We start from the raw sequence: 19,988 nt of genomic DNA, 5'->3' as shown, positions 1-19,988 counted from the left end.
GACAGGGGGAGAGGGAGAGCGGGAGGGAGACGGGGAGAGGGGGAGAGAGAGAGCGGGAGGGAGGGAGAGGGGGATAGGGGGGGAGAGGGGAGAGAGAGAGCGGGAGGGAGAGAGATAGGGGAGAGGGGAGGGGAGAGAGAGAGGGGGAGAGAGAGAGGGGGAGGGAGAGAGAGCGGGAGGGAGGGAGACAGGGGGAGAGGGGGAGGGGGAGGGGGAGACAGGGGGGGAGGGGGGAGAGGGGAGAGGGGGAGGGGGGGAGAGAGAGAGCGGGAGGGAGGGAGACAGGGGGAGAGGGGAGAGAGAGAGAGCGGGAGGGAGGGAGACAGGGGAGAGGGAGGGGGAGGGAGACGGGAGGGGGGAGAGAGAGAGCGGGAGGGAGGGAGACAGGGGGAGAGGGGGGAGGGAGAGAGAGGGGAGAGAGAGAGCGGGAGGGAGGGAGACAGGGGGAGAGGGGGAGAGCGGGAGGGGGGAGAGAGAGAGCGGGAGGGAGGGAGACAGGGAGGGGAGAGAGAGAGCGGGAGGGAGGGAGGGAGACAGGGGGAGAGGGAGAGCGGGAGGGAGACGGGGGAGGGGGAGAGAGAGAGCGGGAGGGAGGGAGACAGGGGAGAGGGAGAGGGGAGGGAGAGGGAGAGGGGGAGAGAGAGAGCGGGAGGGAGGGAGACAGGGGGAGAGGGGAGAGAGAGAGCGGGAGGGAGGGAGGGAGACAGGGGGAGAGGGGAGAGAGAGAGCGGGAGGGAGGGAGACAGGGGGAGAGGGGAGAGAGAGAGCGGGAGGGAGGGAGGGAGACAGGGGGAGAGGGGAGAGAGAGAGCGGGAGTATGATTAGTAAATAAAGTATCAACCATCAGGATATCTACCAGACCTCCAGCTGACACAGTGAACATCTCAAGTGTGACATCACATCCTCTCAGAAGAAGAACTGAAAAGCACAGCATGTGGGGCCTTCAAGGAGACCATGTCTTTCTCTCTCCATCTCTTCTTTAAGCCTTCCCTCCACTAAAAGGTAAAAACACAATCAACACAATCCTTATTTTGATCAAATGGGTAAACATGTACACTATCGGTCAAAAGATTTAGAAAACATACTCATTCAAGGGTTTTTCTTTACTTTTATTATTTTCGGCAGGTAGCCTAGTGGTTAGATTATGTACAGTGCCTTGCAAAAGTATTCGGCCCCCTTGAACTTTGAGACCTTTTGCCACATTTCAGGCTTCAAACATGAATATATAAAACTGTATTTTTTTGTGAAGAATCAACAACAAGTGGGACACAATCATGAAGTGGAATGACATTTATTGGATATTTCAAACTTTTTTAACAAATCAAAAACTGACAAATTGGGCGTGCAAAATTATTCAGCCCCAATGTTGACCTAAATGACTAATGATGATAAATACTTTGTAGCGCCACCTGCACTGTGATGTCTGTTACTTGAACAAGGAACTGTGAAATGTTTATTTGGGCTTTGCAAAAAGATTTCTTTAAACATCCCAAGGAGGCTGGTAACCACTGCAAATCTACCAAGACCTGAAACTTGTCCTCTGCAGCAGAGGCCCATGATCACTCTGGATGAACTGAACTTGTCCTGTCCATGCAACAATCAGTCTTATATTGCAAAGTTTGCCACAAGCCACCTGGGAGACACACCAAACATGTGGAAGAAGGTGCTCTGGTCAGATGAAACCAAAATTGAACTTTTTGGCAACAATGCAAAATGTTATGTTGGCGTAAAAGCAACACAGCTCATCACCTGAACACACCATCCCCACTGTCAAACATGGTGGTGGCAGCATCATGGTTTGGGCCTGCTTTTCTTCAGCAGGGACAGGGAAGATGGTTAAAATTGATGGGAAGATGGATGGAGCCAAATACAGGACCATTCTGGAAGAAAACCTGATGGAGTCTGCAAAAGACCTGAGACTGGGACCTTCCAACAAGACAATGATCAAAACATAAAGCAAAATATACAATGGAATGGTTCAAAATAAACATATCCAGGTGTTAGAATGGCCAAGAAAGTCCAGACCTTCCAATCAAGAATCTGTGGAAAGAACTGAAAACTGCTGTTCACAAATGCATCCAACCTCACTTAGCTCGAGCTGTTTTGCAAGGAGGAATGGGGAAAAAATTTCAGTCTCTCGATGTGCAAAACTGATGTACCTCTGCACAGCAAAAGGTGGCGCTAGTATTAACTTAAGGGGGCTGAATAATTTTGCACGCCCAATTTTTCAGTTTTTGATTTGTTAAAAAAGTTTGAAATATCCAATAAATGTCGTTCCACTTCATGATTGTGTCCCACTTGTTGTTGATTCTTCACAAAAAAATACAGTTTTATATCTTTATGTTTGAAGCCTGAAATGTGGCAAAAGGTCGCAAAGTTCAAGGGGGCCAAATACTTTCGCAAGGCACTGTATATTGATTGTGTATAATTGATTGTGCACAATTGAGCTCATCATACTATCTATCCCCAGGGACATTGGTGTTCTCACTTAGATATAAGAGCTTGGAGCCGAAAGGTTGCAAGATCGAATCCTCAAGCAGACGAGGTAAAAATCTGTCGTTCTGCCCCTGAACAAGTCAGTTTACCCACTGTTCCTTGGCTGTCATTGAAAATAAGAATTTGTTCTTAACTGACTTGCCTAGTTAAATAAAGGTAAAATAAAAATGTAATTGTAGAATAATAGTGAAGACATCAAAACTATAAAATAACGCATATGGAATCATGTAGTAACCAAAAAGGTTTTAAACAAATCAAAATATATTGGTCAATTAGCCACCCTTTGCCTTGATGCTCACGCTTGACACTCTCTCAACCAGCTTCACCTGGAAAGCGTTTTTAGCAGTCTTGAAGGACTTCCCACATACGCTGAGCACTTGTAACTCACCCAAACCATCTGAATTTGCTTGATGTCGGGAGATTGTGGAGGCCAACTGACTCAGCACTCCATCACTCTCCTTCTTGAAAATAGCCCTTCCGCAGCCTGGAGGTGTGTTGGGTCATTGTCCTGTTAAAAAACAAATGATAGTCCCACTATAACCAAACCAGATGGGATGGTGTATCTCTGCAGCAAAGCAACACTATAAACTTGCTTCTGCAGCAGAGGTAACTCTTGAACTTCTCCTCTGCAGCAGAGGTAACTCTAATGACTTGTCCTCTGCAGCAGAGGTAACTCTGAACTTGTCCTCTGCAGCAGAGGTAACTTTCCTTGTCCTCTGCAGCAGAGTGTAACTCTAATGAACTTGTCCTCTGCAGCAGAGGTAACTCTAATGAACTTGTCCTCTGCAGCAGAGGTACCTCTGGGTTTTGAACCTTTCCTGTGGCGGTCCTCATGAGAGCCAGTTTCATCATAGTACTTGATGGTTTTTGCGACTGACTGACCTTCATGTCTTAAAGTAATGATGGACTGTTATTTCTCTTTGCTTATTTGAGCTGTTCTTGCCTGATAATATGTGGACTGTTATCTTTTACCAAATACTGCTGTAAAACTGCTGTAAAACTGCTGCTGAGTATTTGTCCTTGCATTCATCCTCCTGGGATAAATATAGAGATTGGTCATCATAGACTTTGGTTGGATTTAGTTTAGTGGTGAAGATTGATGGTGAGATACAGTTGATGCTGGGGGGAGAACAACATGTCATCCATTCTCAAAGCCTGCGTTTCCAACTGAGACAGGGAGAGCTGTACAAACATGTTGCTCATTGTCTGTCAGAAAGGGAAGAGAGCACTTTAAAAGATGACATTTTACCAGACTGAGACTATCCAAACATGTTGCTTATTGTCTGTAACAAATGGCATCTTGAAAACTGCCATTTCAAATTAGAGAAATAAACTTTAATAAATGGACTATTCATTATATAAATACTTTTAATAAATGGACTATTCATTATATAAATACTTTTAATAAATGGACTATTCATTATTTAAATCAACTTTAATAAATGTACTATTCCTTATTTAGTCATTATTCAACCAGTGACATATGCACTAGACAGAGAGACAGAGGAACACGTGGAAAGCTATTATTCTTTCATTCATTGACTGTGTTCTTCATTGAGGAATCTAAAATGTCGTCCAAATGTCAGCCATCCTACATTCTGGAAGGCTCCTTCCTCTAAGCACTAGAACTAATGCTAGGAGTTTGACAATGTAAGTCACAATTCAATTTTACCCCAATTATCCCCACCCATCTTCTAGCCAGCCTTTCCAAATAGCTGCCACATGTTGATTAAATGTCAACTGTGTTGTCAAGTCAGGAAGAACGTTCCTACACAAACGCTCAGCACTGAAGGAAGCTAATCAATGAAGACAAGAGAACTGTGTTATCATTTATTTGTATTCCCCCTCCCCCACAGTGTTTTATCTTGGCTATTATTTCACATTGACAAAGGAGTTTCTATTCAATGTTGGCAAGCTAGCTGACTGATTAACTGACTGTCTGGCTGTGTGACTGACTGACTGGCGGGCTGGGTGGCTGACTGTCTGGCTGAGTGACTGACTGACTGGTGGGCTGGGTGGCTGACTGTCTGGCTGAGTGACTGACTGGCTGGCTGTGTGACTGACTGACTGGCAGACTGGGTGGCTGACTGTCTGGCTGAGTGACTGACTGGCTGGCTGTGTGACTGACTGACTGGTGGGCTGGGTGGCTGACTGTCTGGCTGAGTGACTGACTGGCTGGCTGGGTGACTGACTGACTGGCTGGTGACTGGGTGGCAGACTGATCAATGGCTACAATTTCTAGAATTGTGACTGAAGGACAAACATGAGTAATTACTCTGGTTTCCTAGAGTTAGGAGCCAAAAGGGAGGCTGCCCCATGGTCAAACGTGTGAGAAAGTGAGGAGAGGCTGAGGTGGCAGGAGTAGATGATGCGGTGTGAGGAAACAGGAGGAGGTGAGGAAACAGGAGGTATGAAGAAGCTGAGGATGCAGAGGTATGAGGAGGTGTGAGGAAACAGGAAGAGGTATGAGGTGTGAGGAAACAGGAAGAGGTAAGAGGAAACAGGAAGAGGTATGAGGTGTGAGGAAACAGGAAGAGCTAGGTGTGAGGAAACAGGAAGAGGTTTGTAGGAAAACAGAAGAGGTATGTGAGGAAACAGGAAGAGGTATGAAACACAGGAAGAGGTAATTGAGGACACTGGAAGGGGTTTGTGAAGAGGTATGAGGTGTGAGGACACAGGTAAGAGTATGAGGTGTGAGCACAGGTGTGAAGAGATGAGAGGCACAGGTGTGAAGGGGTATGAGGTGTGAGGACACAGGTGTGAAGGGGTATGAGGTCAAACAGGTGTGAAGAAAGGTGAGGAGGTGTGAAGGCAGGAGGAAGTGAGAGGTATGGGTGTGAGGACACAGGTGTGAAGAGGTATGAGGTGTGAGGACACAGGTGTGAAGGGGTAAGGTGTGAGGACACAGGTGTAGGAGGTATGAAGAGGCAGGAGGAGGTGTGAGGAAACAGGAGGAGGTATGAAGAAGCATGAGGTGTGAGGAGGTATGAAGAAGAGGTATGAAGAAGTATGAGGTGTGAGGAGGCAGGAGGTATGAAGGTATGAGGTGTGAGGAGGCAGGAAGAGGTATGAAGAGGAGGAGGAGGTGAGGTGTGAGGAGGAGGAGGTATGAGGTGGAGGAAAGGCAGGAGGTATGAGGTATGGTGAGGAGACAGGAGGTAAGAAGTAGGTGTGAGGAGGCAGGAGGAGGTGAGGAGAAGTATGAAGGTGTGAGGAGGCAGGAGGTATGAAGAAGTATGAGGTGTGAGGAGGCAGGAGAAGAGATATAAAGAAGGAGGCAGGAGGAGATATATGAGGAGGTGAGATGAGTTGTGTTAATCTTTAAATCAGTCTTAATATCAGCTCCTTATCCTCCTCTCAGCTCTGACTGACGATGGCTTTAGGAGGATACACACACCACACACACACAGCTGTTCCCTGATCTCTGATGACTCACCACCATTGGAGAGGGAAACAACGGTCTGCTATCACAATCACATAGGCTATGTCCCCAATGGCACCCTATTCACTCGGGCTCTAGTCAAAAGTAGTACACTATGTAGGAAATAGGATATAATTTGGGACACAGATATAATCTCAATCAACTCTGAAATTGCTCTGCGGTGGATTTAAGCCTTTCAGTCTCATGTTGTCATTAGAGCCTGGTCGATATCAAGTCACATCTAGAATGTCCATCTCCAGATGAAAACATTGACAAACTGCAGAGACAACAGTAAACAGGGGGAGACAGATTCAGCTCTAGTTTATAAGCTACGTATAGATGCCCTGAGGGTGCTGCTATATAGGATAAGGTTCAGCCACATCTCTCTCTCTCTCTCTCTCTCTCTCTGTCTCTCTTACGGTCTCTCTCCCGCTCTCTTTTACTGTCTCTCTCTCTCTCACACACACACACACACACACACACACACACACACACACACACACACACACACACACACACACACACACACACACACACACACACACACACACACACACACACACACACACACACACACACACAGCTTGTATCCAGGTGATAGAGGATGAGCTCCTTCTGATTCAGGCCAGAACACCTCTACCTCACTACTAGAAACCCTCCGTGTGATCAGGCCAGAACACCTCTACCTCACTACTAGAAACCCTCCGTGTGATCAGGCCAGAACACCTCTACCTGACTACTAGAAACCCTCCGTGTGATCAGGCCAGAACACCTCTACCTCACTACTAGAAACCCTCCGTGTGATCAGGCCAGAACACACCTCACTACTAGAAACCTCCGTGTGATCAGGCCAGAACACCTCTACCTGACTACTAGAAACCCTCCGTGTGATCAGGCCAGAACACCTCTACCTCACTACTAGAAACCCTCCGTGTGATCAGGCCAGAACACCTCTACCTCACTACTAGAAACCCTCCGTGTGATCAGGCCAGAACACCTCTACCTCACTACTAGAAACCCTCTGTGTGATCAGGCCAGAACACCTCTACCTGACTACTAGAAACCCTCCGTGTGATCAGGCCAGAACACCTCTACCTCACTACTAGAAACCCTCCGTGTGAGAAACCCTCCCCTCTGTGTGATCAGGCCAGAACACCTCTACCTCACTACTAGAAACCCTCCGTGTGATCAGGCCAGAACACCTCTACCTCACTACTAGAAACCCTCCGTGTGATCAGGCCAGAACACCTCTACCTCACTACTAGAAACCCTCCGTGTGATCAGGCCAGAACACACCACTAGAAACCCTCCGTGTGATCAGGCCGGAACACCTCTACCTCACTACTAGAAACCCTCCGTGTGATCAGGCCAGAACACCTCTACCTCACTACTAGAAACCCTCCGTGTGATCAGGCCAGAACACCTCTACCTCACTACTACACAACCCTCCGTGTGATCAGGCCAGAACACACTCACGTAGAAACCCTCCGTGTGATCAGGCCAGAACACACTACTAGAAACCCTCCGTGTGATCAGGCCAGAACACCTCTACCTCACTACTAGAAACCTCCAGTGTGATCAGGCCAGAACACCTCTACTACTAGAAACCCTCCGTGTGATCAGGCCAGAACACACTACTAGAAACCCTCCATGTGATCACCAGAACACACTACTCCTCCGTGTGATCAGGCCAGAACACACCTCACTACTAGAAACCCTCCGTGTGATCAGGCCAGAACACCTCTACCTCACTACTAGAAACCCTCCGTGTGATCAGGCCAGAACACCTCTACCTCACTACTAGAAACCCTCCGTGTGATCAGGCCAGAACACACTACTAGAAACCCTCCGTGTGATCAGGCCAGAACACACTACTAGAAACCCTCCGTGTGATCAGGCCAGAACACCTCTACCTCACTACTAGAAACCCTCCGTGTGATCAGGCCAGAACACCTCTACCTCACTACTAGAAACCCTCCGTGTGATCAGGCCAGAACACCTCTACCTCACTACTAGAAACCCTCCGTGTGATCAGGCCAGAACACACTACTAGAAACCCTCCGTGTGATCAGGCCAGAACACCTCTACCTCACTACTAGAAACCCTCCGTGTGATCAGGCCAGAACACACTACTAGAAACCCTCCGTGTGATCAGGCCAGAACACCTCTACCTCACTACTAGAAACCCTCCGTGTGATCAGGCCAGAACACCTCTACCTCACTACTAGAAACCCTCCGTGTGATCAGGCCAGAACACCTCTACCTCACTACCAGAAACCCTCCGTGTGATCAGGCCAGAACACCTCTACCTCACTACTAGAAACCCTCCGTGTGATCAGGCCAGAACACACTACTAGAAACCGATGCATGGAAAATGGCCCTCTATTCCTTTCATAGTGCATTACTTTGAGGGTCTATTGCTCTGGTCACTATAAAGGGAACACCTTGCCATAATGGGACAAGAACAATAACAGAGAGAGAGAGGGGAACAAGAAAAGAAGGGTGTGTAGGTGTGTCTGTGTCAGTTTGGCAGGGGGAGGAGGTTACCTGTATGTGAGGGACTCTGTGCTGTGGAGATGACACACCCCTTTTCAAACCAGTCTGACTAGATGTCACGCTTCCCCAATTCTGACACATACACCCTTCCTGTTCATGACTGAAACCTGACCAGTCTTTCCCACACACACACTCCTCCCTCACCTTTAAGCTTGAATAAGTAAATACATATATATATAATCATAGTGAAGGTGTTTCTCTCTCAGGGATTCTGGCACCACTGGTGAAAATACCATCTGTCTCTACTGTCCTCTCTCAATTCTGCACATTCAAACTACAGAAGAGAAGATAATCTATTTGCATTCAGAAATGCATTTGTTTCTTATTGCTGTTGGTCAGAGTTAGTCACTGCAAGTGCATACAGGTTTCTCTTGACAAAGTGTAGAGTTAAAGTTGCAAAAGGTTAGTCTTGTGAGAGAAACAAAATAACAGGGCATGTACCGACAAGATAAGAGGGCGGACAGAGAATGCTACCTGCCAAAATATCGACGTTCTGATTGGCTGATGACAACGTCACTCATTTTGAAGTCCTGTTCGCAGCCAGGAAAGCACTTAGCACAAGTTTTGGAACTCAGCCTAGTGAGCCTTCTACCTGGCCAAGGTCTTGTCCGCGGTCCCTAGCCTACAAAAAACAACGCTGGTGACCGGAGAGGTCGTAACTGTTACTGATCGATGATGGCCTCGCAGAAAGGGACGTTTGCTGGCGTTTTACTTTGTCTCGGTGAGTTTACTGATCTTATATAATTTCATAAATGTCTCTGTGCTATACAACAAGAGCCACACCCATGTGTTTTTTTTAGACATGTATATGGTATCGGTGTGGCGTCGCCTCACGTGTTCAGCTCATCTTGTTTTGTACAAATTGGTAGAATAGGATGCACTTAACGTATATCAAAAAGCAGAAACTAAAATAATGCAATACATTTAGTATTTACTGCCTGGCGTCCAGAGAGAAGAAACAGAGAGCAACGTCATTTAAAAGACATTGAGTCTGTTGCTGCACCTGTGCGTCAATCTAAGTAACATAATAAAACAATCCCCATCTAAATCCATCCATTTAAAGTAGAGATACCAGTTTTTTTGCAATGAACGACCACTATGGAAAGGGGGAGACTCTCACGAACACGATGGTATTCTCTGTTTTGGACTATTTATTTTACCTTTCATTTAACTAGGCAAGTCCGTTAAGAACAAATGATTATTTACAATGATGGCCTACCCTGACCAAACCCTCCCCAAACCTGGACAACGCTGGACCAATTGTGAGCAGCCCTATGGGACTCCCCATCACAGCTGGTTGTGATACAGCCCGGGATCGAACCCGGGCCTGTAGTGCGATGCAGTGCCTTAGACCGCCCGGACTAGTCTTAAGATAACCCATACAAACCAATGGAGGTCGTTTTGCTCCAACAAATATATTCACACAAAAAATCTACAATATAGAAATATTGCTTTCCTATCTCCTAGGTATAGGAGGAGACACTTCAAAACCTTATTCCTTTATGATTTATTTTTTGACTGTCTTTTATGCCATTTATGAATACTATTCAATGTGTTTCTATGGGCTATAGTAGTAAAGGCCAAATTCAATATTTTATCAAATATATGTATTTTTTTTATTTTAGGGGTCCTAAAATTATAAATCCAATAGCTAAATGATCCATGGTATGACCATATTAAAACAATTCCATATGTTAGTTTAGTACTCTAACCCTAGTAGCTAACCCTAACCCTAGTAGCTAACCCTAACCCTAGTAGCTAACCCTAACCCTAGTAGCTAACCCTAGTAGCTAACCCTAACCCTAGTAGCTAACCCTAGTAGCTAACCCTAACCCTAGTAGCTAACCCTAGTAGCTAACCCTAACCCTAGTAGCTAACCCTAGTAGCTAACCCTAACCCTAGTAGCTAACCCTAGTAGCTAACCCTAACCCTAGTAGCTAACCCTAGTAGCTAACCCTAACCCTAGTAGCTAACCCTAGTAGCTAACCCTAACCCTAGTAGCTAACCCTAGTAGCTAACCCTAGTAGCTAACCCTAACCCTAGTAGCTAACCCTAACCCTAGTAGCTAACCCTAACCATTTGTTAATTCCTTAACAATTTGGAGTTAATTCCTGAACTTAACCCTAAACTTAAATTCAGAGTTAATGCCTAAACTTAACCTAAAACACTTTAAGGTTAAAATTCTGTAATTTTGATGAGGGCTGATAGTTAGAGAGTGCTGGATGACACAGGCAGGAGAGGAGAGGTGCCCAACCCTAAAACACTTTGCATTCCCACTGAAGGACAACAGCCTCCATATGAATCCATGTGAAAACTAATGCTTTTTATTTTTCCAGTCATGTAAATCTCGCTATAATATTTATATAATAGTGTACGTCGGTGTGGTTAGAATGTCCGCCCTGAGATTGGGAGTTTGATATCTGGCTGTGTCGTCCCAAAGACTGTAATGGGAGCATTGAGGTGATTGGGGGGGGGGAAGGCCCTGCGATTGGCAAGTGTCCTGTCCAAGGGTTGTACTTGTGGAAACAGTTCTGTCTTGCACAAGCCAAGGTGCTTCTCCCTCCCTTACTGTCAGTGGGTGTAACCTTTAGTTTCTAAAGCCCTGTCATAACGGAGGACTACATAATAAGACTCTATGACATTACCCGTGTGGGTTTATATTGCTGGATTTGTCAGAAGCATTTAGGGAAAACTTCACCCCAGATTGAAACCACTATCTTTGACTTCGTCATCTATTGTTTTCTCCAAAGTGTTGGCATTTTACATAAGAGACATGAGTTTTTCTACATTGTAATGAACATGGTGCAACCTTGTGTTGGCAGGCTTCGGCCGCAGTCCAGCAGTACAGCCAAGTCGCCCCGTGCTTATGGTTCTCACAGGGGAAGTGAAGTGATTGGCTACAATGACAGAATGGATAAACCTGTTTCTTTAATTATCTTTTGCTGGTGCATGTCCAATGTAGCAATAAGGTACGAGGAGGTGTGTTAGATGCCCAACTCCACGTTGTTTCGTGCATGGACACAGCCCTTAGCCGTGGTATATTGGCCAAACAACACATACCCCCGAGGTGCCTTATTGCTATTATAAACTGGTTACAGTACCGACGTAATTAGAGAAGTAAAATGACATGTTTCAGCATTCAGGGCCGGAACCATCCAGTTTATAATATAGGATAGACGCTTGTGGTTTCTAGCTGCACCAATCAGAGCAGTGAAGCGTGTCGTCGTGAAGCAACACTTTAGTGGTCAAAACCATTCATGCAATTATATAATTTATAAAATGGTCAGTTCCTATCTCTCACTCTCTCGCTATAATATATACTATTTTAATTCTGATCATTTTCTGGAAAATGAAAAGTGGAGGTGCAAAAACTTTAGTTCCTCCCTGTTTTAATTTGCTCCTTGACTCAGGTGGCCAGGTGTATGTTACGGAGGAAAGCTGCTTGGCTCCATGGCTCAGGTGGCCAGGTGTGTGCTTCGGAGGAAAGCTGCTTGGCTCAGGTGGCTAGGTATATGCTACGGAGGAAAGCTGCTTGGCTCAGGTGGCCAGGTGTGTGCTACAGAGGAAAGCTGCTTGGCTCAGGTGGCCAGGTGTGTGCTACGGAGGAAAGCTGCTTGGCTCCATGGCTCAGGTGGCCAGGTGTGTGCTTCGGAGGAAAGCTGCTTGGCTCAGGTGGCCAGGTGTATGTTACGGAGAAAAGCTGCTTGGCTCCATGGCTCAGGTGGCCAGGTGTGTGCTTCGGAGGAAAGCTGCTTGGCTCAGGTGGCTAGGTGTATGCTACGGAGGAAAACTGCTTGGCTCAGGTGTCCAGGTGTGTGCTACGGAGGAAAGCTGCTTGGCTCAGGTGGCCAGGTGTGTGCTACGGAGGAAAGCTGCTTGGCTCAGGTGGCCAGGTGTGTGCTACGGAGGAAAGTGCTTGGCTCAGGTGGCCAGGTGTGTGCTACGGAGGAAAGCTGCTTGGCTCAGGTGGCCAGGTGTGTGCTACGGAGGAAAGCTGCTTGGCTCAGGTGGCCAGGTGTGTGCTACGGAGGAAAGCTGCTTGGCTCAGGTGGCCAGGTGTGTGCTACGGAGGAAAGCTGCTTGGCTCAGGTGGCCAGGTGTATGTTACGGAGGAAAGCTGCTTGGCTCAGGTGACCAGGTGTATGTTACGGAGGAAAGCTGCTTGGCTCAGGTGACCAGGTGTATGTTACGGAGGAAAGCTGCTTGGCTCAGGTGACCAGGTGTATGTTACGGAGGAAAGCTGCTTGGCTCAGGTGGCCAGGTGTATGTTACGGAGGAAAGCTGCTTGGCTCAGGTGACCAGGTGTATGTTACGGAGGAAAGCTGCTTGGCTCAGGTGACCAGGTGTATGTTACGGAGGAAAGCTGCTTGGCTCAGGTGACCAGGTGTATGTTACGGAGGAAAGCTGCTTGGCTCAGGTGGCCAGGTGTATGTTACGGAGGAAAGCTGCTTGGCTCAGGTGACCAGGTGTATGTTACGGAGGAAAGCTGCTTGGCTCAGGTGACCAGGTGTATGTTACGGAGGAAAGCTGCTTGGCTCAGGTGGCCAGGTGTATGTTACGGAGGAAAGCTGCTTGGCTCAGGTGGCCAGGTGTATGTTACGGAGGAAAGCTGCTTGGCTCAGGTGACCAGGTGTATGTTACGGAGGAAAGCTGCTTGGCTCAGGTGGCCAGGTGTATGTTACGGAGGAAAGCTGCTTGGCTCAGGTGACCAGGTGTATGTTACGGAGGAAAGCTGCTTGGCTCAGGTGGCCAGGTGTATGTTACGGAGGAAAGCTGCTTGGCTCAGGTGACCAGGTGTATGTTACGGAGGAAAGCTGCTTGGCTCAGGTGACCAGGTGTATGTTACGGAGGAAAGCTGCTTGGCTCAGGTGACCAGGTGTATGTTACGGAGGAAAGCTGCTTGGCTCAGGTGACCAGGTGTATGTTACGGAGGAAAGCTGCTTGGCTCAGGTGACCAGGTGTATGTTACGGAGGAAAGCTGCTTGGCTCAGGTGACCAGGTGTGTGCTACGGAGGAAAGCTGCATGGCTCAGGTGGCCAGGTGTATGTTACGGAGGAAAGCTGCTTGGCTCAGGTGGCCAGGTGTATGTTACGGAGGAAAGCTGCTTGGCTCAGGTGACCAGGTGTGTGCTACGGAGGAAAGCTGCATGGCTCAGGTGGCCAGGTGTATGTTACGGAGGAAAGCTGCTTGGCTCAGGTGGCCAGGTGTATGTTACGGAGGAAAGCTGCTTGGCTCAGGTGACCAGGTGTATGTTACGGAGGAAAGCTGCTTGGCTCAGGTGACCAGGTGTATGTTACGGAGGAAAGCTGCTTGGCTCAGGTGGCCAATGGCTCAGGTGACCAGGTGTGTGCTAAAATAAATGGAGGAAAGCTGACAATAAATGCTCAGGTGGCCAGGTGTGTGCTACGGAGGAAGAACTTTGCAGATGTTTCTGATTAATATACAATGCCATGCTGTTGGGTGGTTACATTGAAATAAAACACAGCGCTGACAATAAATGTAGACTGGAAAGTATTAGCATGTTATGTCCTATTGGGGAAACACAGCAATGACAATAAATGTAGACTGGAAAGTATTAGCATGTTATGTCCTATTGGGGAAACACAGCAATGACAATAAATGTAGACTGGAAAGTATTAGCATGTTATGTCCTATTGGGGAAACACAGCAATGACAATAAATGTAGACTGGAAAGTATTAGCATGTTATGTCCTATTGGGGAAATGCAGCGCTGACAATAAATGTAGACTGGAAAGTATTAGCATGTTATGTCCTATTGGGGAAATGCAGCGCTGACACGGAAAATATCCAATGTCCCCACTTCGGATTTCCCACTTCAAGCCCAAATATATCATACTTTGAATAAAACAATGACTTCTTGAATTATTGTGCAACATCATGGGAATCGTCTTTCAGTTGAAAAGAATCATTCTGCTCTTGTGGTCCTTTAAGGTTTCCTCTCCTTCGAGTTGGTGGCAGCTCATTTGCCATTAGTTTTAGTGTTACAGAGCACTTCATTTTAACAGTGTTCACCTCCTACAGCTCAATACGTCAGTGTCTGTAAAACCTGTCTTCCTGTTTCTCCCTGTCTGTCTCTCTCTGTCCCAGTCGTGTCCATGACTGTAGCTTTAGAGGTGTCCATCCCTCAGCGGACCTATGAGTTCGCCAGGGGAGACAACATCACTATACCATGCAGCTTCAAACCCAAGAACCCAGTCAACGATCTGGTCATCATATCCTGGTTGGCTGAAGCAGACAAACCCGGAGAGCCAGAGGTAATAAACCAACCAGAAATCACTCTGATCAGCTCTGACCACATTCAGGGGGTTTCAACTATTGATCACCTTGATAAAGATGACCAATGATTGGGACATTTTTATACTACAGTTGTGCAGAGAATGTGATTTGACTTAACAAGAAATTCATTTTTTCCCGCCCAGGAAGTTAAGGGTCAAAATGAACACCCTTAAATATTGTTATAAATATAGTAGTTTTTGGGTCCATATTCCGTACGGACATAATGACTACATCTAGTTTGTTGGATGCATTTGCAGTTTGTTTTTCAGATTATTTTGTGCCCAGTCGAAATTAATGGTAAATAATGTATCGTGTCATTTTGGAGTCACTTTTATTGTAAAATAAGAATAGAAAATGTTTCTGAACAAATCTACATTAACGTGGATGCTTCCATGGTTACGGATAATCCTGCATGAATGGTGAATAATGATGAGTGAGGAAGTTAGAGGATCAAAGATCATACCCACAAGACAGCCTAAACTCTCACCATTACCAATAACAGGGGAGGTTAGCATTGGTGTTTACATGTTGTTGTTGACATTGGTGTTTACATGTTGTTGTTGACATTGGTGTTTACATGTTGTTGACATTAGTGTTTACATGTTGTTGTTGACATTGGTGTTTACATGTTGTTGTTGACATTGGTGTTTACATGTTGTTGTTGACATTGGTGTTTACATGTTGTTGTTGACATTGGTGTTTACATGTTGTTGTTGACATTGGTGTTTACATGTTGTTGTTGACATTGGTGTTTCCAGGTGTCCGTCCTTACCTCCTACTCTACTGGTGTCCTGGACATCAGTGACAGGTATGAAGGAAGAGCTTCCCTGGAGCAGGACCTAGCTAAAGGAGTAGCCAACCTGAAGCTCTCCTCCATCGGTCTCCAGGACAACCGACTATTCGACTGTCGGGTCGCCATCCCCAAGGATGACAAGGGTCAGCTGGCTGACACCACCCGTCTGGTGGTCCTGGGTAAAAAACAAAAACAATGACTCCCGTAGAATATTCCATAATAAACCGTAGAATTTAGCTTCATTCCACTTTATTCCAAAATAAACCTTAGAAATGTGTAAAGTGTCGATGATTACTGTTTAACTTAACGTTGCAAAACATATTGTGTCCACAGTGGCTCCCTCTGTGCCTGTCTGTAAGATCGATGGGAAGGCAGAGTACTTCCAGGACATCAGTCTCACCTGTCAGTCTGAAGAGGGCTCTCCTCTTCCTACCTACAAGTGGCAGGGCTACGACGTCAGAAACATGCCCCGAGCACCTGCACCCAAGACAACAGACAGTATGTAGTGTCTGTGTGTGCTTGTTAATCTTCAATTGATATGACCTTGACTATGACCTTGACTCCTGACCTACCATGTTGTCTCCGTCTCTTCCAGAGGATGGTGTTCTGTCTCTCTTCAACCTCACCATGGAATCCTCAGGATACTACGTCTGTACCTCCACTAATAAGATCCGCAGTGCCAAATGCAACCTGACGCTGTCCGTCATGCCACGTGAGTGCACAATACGAGACTGTGTTAGCCTGCTGAGCTAAAGCTTAGGCGTTATCTCTGGGAGCTAACACAAATGTTCAGATCTGAGGCAATGTAACCATCACATGAGGATGATGCTGTAACAGGATACACACAGACACATTTTATCAATAGACATTTCTCTCCTCCTCTCATGCTCCTCCTCTCCTCTCATGCTCCTCCTCTCCTCTCATGCTCCTCCTCTCCTCTCATGCTCCTCCTCTCCTCTCATGCTCCTCCTCTCCTCTCATGCTCCTCCTCTCCTCTCATGCTCCTCCTCTCCTCTCATGCTCCTCCTCTCCTCTCATGCTCCTCCTCTCCTCTCATGCTCCTCCTCTCCTCTCATGCTCCTCCTCGACTCTCATGCTCCTCCTCGACTCTCTTCCACTTCGACTCTCCTCTTCTTCTTCTCACCTCTTCTCTCCTCTTTTCCTCTCCTCCTCATCTCACCTCTCCTCTTCCACTTCTCATCCATCTTCCTGTCCTCTTTTCCTCTCTTCACCACCTCTCCTCCTCATCTCACCTCACCTCTTCACCACCTCTCTCTCCTGTAGAGTCTATGGCCCTGGGTTCAACAGCGGGTATCATTGGTGGCGTTGTGGTTGGTGTTCTGGTGCTGCTCATCATCCTCATCTACTGCTGCTGCTGCAGAAAGAAGGACAAAGCAGAGGAGTACGCTATGGGGTATGTATGGTCTGTCACACACACACACCATGAGAGCTGAGATGGTGAGAACAGACAGTGTGCTGAGTCTCCTGTCCACTGATATGTCCTCAGGGTTCCAGAGGGGGAGGAGTTCCACGACGACAAACCCGTGGTGAACGGCGAGGTTCGCCAGACGCGCAGCAAGGAAGGCGACGATGAAGACCACCCACCTAAGATTGTGGACCGTCGCGACCAGTACAAGGAACGCAGTGAGAAGGACTACGATGACCGCCGCAGCGACTACGATGACCGCCGTAGCGACTACGATGACCACCGCGAGCACCACGATGACCGCCGCAGCGACTACGATGACCGCCGTAGCAACTACGATGACCGCCGCGAGCACCACGATGACCGCAGGGACCAGGACGACCGCTACTCTGACCACCGTGACCGGTACGACCGTGATCGTGTCTACGATGAACGCAGTGACGGCGGACGGTACAGTGATCGTTATGATGAGCCCTACGATGATCGTGACAGACCTCCCAGTGTACCGGCCAATAAACCTGCTAAGCCTTCTAAAAATAGAATAGATTAGAACCACTTAATGTTTACCGCAACTTGTGTTTGGAATGGTTGAAAATATAATGAATATTATAAACATAGTAGCTGCTGTAGGTCAGGCTTCACAAAGGGCCTAGCTGCCAGGCTGAACTCGGTCACATCAATAACAGGACGACAGTAACACAACAAAAGGCTGTAGATCAGGGATCATCAAATAGATTCAGCCGCCGGATGGTGTTTGTCCTTCAGCAGAAGTTCAGGGGACCGGAACATAATTATAAATCATTTGTAGACGGCAAATTGACTGCAAGAAAGCCCAAACGGATGTAATATTTGACAAATGTATAATAATTTAGAACCTTGCTTACATTTGTATACCCTCACATATAAAGGCCTTCAATGTGGAGTACAGCCTATGATTGAAGGAAGGGCGGCCTCAATTCAGTTCAGTAGTCAGGAAGCCAATTGGAATGCTGATTCAAAGATTTGAAAAGTGCCATCTAGTATTTTCAATTAGGATTTTTTTTATTCTTGAATCTGAATTTTAATTTGCTTTCTGTTACAAACTGCCATTGCCTGTTGATATATGTGTATGAATTCTCAGTGCATCTTATTGGATAATGCATTTTCCCTCCTGCCTTTATTGTCTACTGTTGGTGTGACAGAAGAGCTTCTCACGTCAGTCTCAGGTCTTTGGCTGTTTGAGAAACACAAGCTTTGTGGTGACGGTTTGTTTGTTATTATCAACTGTAGATTGTAGATACCCTCTAATAAATAAAGTTAACCTTTTTTAATAGTTGTTTTCATGACTTAGACGCACTGTGTTTTGTCCATTTTATTTAGCGTCATGATGCAGTGGAGTGTCAGGTGTCTCAGGTGAGTCTTCACTAACATATTCAAACCATGACTTGTTTTTGGAGTGAGTGAGTCAATCAGGCCTTTTTGAAAGAGAACCTAGAGACCCATTTTAAGAACAGAGAGAAACAAGTTTCACTCTGTGGCATGTGCCTAGTCGTTTCACTTCCTCATTATAGCCTGAGGCCAGACAACAGACTCACTGAACTAGAAGTGGCTTCATTGTGTTCAGACCTATTAAATGGGTCTGTCTGAGTGAGGGGTTTTTATCTAAGGAAGGGAAGATATTCACGCCTTTTAATCTTTGACAAAAATGTGTAACTTTTGTTTTGTTTTTATGCTTTTGAAATGTACAGGGACAATTTAACTAGTTAAAACATCAAATGGTTGAAGTTTTGGTTAGATGTGATGGTACAATTTATAAACTGTAAATAAAAGTGTATCATGTTTCTAATCTGTGTACAAATGTTTTTATTGGGTTTACAGTGAATTTATATTAAAGCCAAATGTATTTCTAAAAAGGCCACAATGTGTGTGTGGTTTCAGTGCAGACGAAAGGATGTTTCTCCTCTCTGGAAAAAGGAATGTACAGAACGTAAAGAAACGACAGAGGGCAGCAATGACCCTTGACTCATTTGTCTTTGTTGTGAGACTGTTCAGCCTAGTTTCGATTAGCCAGCTGTGGTACCGTTGATTCGTTTATGAAAGTGGTGGAACGAATGACTCCTTGTTGAATTCCCAATGTGTTTATCACTATGGTTTCAACCATCTAAAAGCACAACAACATTTCAATGGAAAAAAATGTCTGGGTTTTGGTGTAGTTATCACTGTGGTTTCAACCATTCTAAATGGGAAGACAATGTCTGGGTTTTGGTGTAGTTATCACTGTGGTTTCAACCGTCTAAAAGCACAAAGTTAAAATGGGAAGACAATGTTATATGTATTTTTATACAATTTAATTTGATCACTGCGCTTCATCTAATAACACAACCAAAAGACCTGGATTACAGTTGAGATTACATCACAAGCACATAATGCAAGTGATCAATGCTGTTTGATATTCTGCACAGATTATTATAGCAATTATGAAGATCTCTCCAAAAGATCTCCTGTGTTCTTTGCATGCTATCTTGAACAAGTTTTGGTATTCAGCCTACTGAGCCTCCAATCAGGCTAAGGGCTTGTCCAGTCCCTAGCCTATGAAGAACTACTCTGGTGACTGGATTACATTTAAACAACGTTGATTCAACCAGTTTGTGTCCAGTCCCTAGCCTATGAAGCACTACTCTGATGACTGGATTACATTTAAACAACGTTGATTCAACCAGTTTGTGTCCAGTCCCTAGCCTATGAAGAACTACTCTGGTGACTGGATTACATTTAAACAACGTTGATTCAACCAGTTTGTGTCCAGTCCCTAGCCTATGAAGAACTACTCTGGTGACTGGATTACATTTAAACAACGTTGATTCAACCAGTTTGTGTCCAGTCCCTAGCCTATGAAGAACTACTCTGGTGACTGGATTACATTTAAACAACGTTGATTCAACCAGTTTGTGTCCAGTCCCTAGCCTATGAAGAACTACTCTGGTGACTGGATTACATTTAAACAACGTTGATTCAACCAG

At 46.1% G+C, this 19,988-nt stretch overlaps 2 protein-coding genes across 47 annotated transcripts; both read left to right on the top strand.

Annotated features, from left to right (window-relative positions):
• Positions 1-8,630: 8,630 nt before the first annotated feature.
• Positions 8,631-14,561, top strand: LOC127916959 (uncharacterized). Of its 46 annotated transcripts, none has more exons than XM_052500318.1 (8): positions 8,631-12,112; positions 12,154-12,366; positions 12,407-12,529; positions 12,612-12,849; positions 13,055-13,136; positions 13,178-13,300; positions 13,506-13,587; positions 13,862-14,425. In XM_052500318.1, the coding sequence occupies exons 1-8, from the start codon at positions 11,896-11,898 to the stop codon at positions 13,906-13,908; spliced, it is 1,125 nt and encodes a 374-aa protein (XP_052356278.1). In that variant the 5' UTR covers positions 8,631-11,895; the 3' UTR covers positions 13,909-14,425. The 46 variants fall into 46 exon arrangements, 27 of the variants coding, with proteins under 27 accessions (XP_052356278.1, XP_052356288.1, XP_052356287.1 ...); XM_052500328.1 differs by lacking the exon at positions 13,862-14,425 and adding an exon at positions 13,760-13,794 and having other exon boundaries at positions 13,178-13,259; positions 13,506-13,595; XM_052500327.1 differs by lacking the exon at positions 13,862-14,425 and having other exon boundaries at positions 13,547-13,650.
• On the top strand, positions 14,562-18,814 carry gpa33a (glycoprotein A33 (transmembrane), paralog a). The gene is made up of 6 exons (XM_052500344.1): positions 14,562-14,748; positions 15,529-15,742; positions 15,897-16,061; positions 16,159-16,275; positions 16,848-16,977; positions 17,071-18,814. The coding sequence occupies exons 1-6, from the start codon at positions 14,590-14,592 to the stop codon at positions 17,537-17,539; spliced, it is 1,254 nt and encodes a 417-aa protein (XP_052356304.1). The 5' UTR covers positions 14,562-14,589; the 3' UTR covers positions 17,540-18,814.
• Positions 18,815-19,988: the final 1,174 nt, after the last annotated feature.

The sequence above is a fragment of the Oncorhynchus keta genome, unplaced genomic scaffold, assembly GCF_023373465.1.
Source record: "Oncorhynchus keta strain PuntledgeMale-10-30-2019 unplaced genomic scaffold, Oket_V2 Un_contig_1034_pilon_pilon, whole genome shotgun sequence".
Taxonomy (NCBI): Eukaryota; Metazoa; Chordata; class Actinopteri; order Salmoniformes; family Salmonidae; genus Oncorhynchus; species Oncorhynchus keta.
This window is presented reverse-complemented; position numbering and strand designations above follow the sequence as displayed.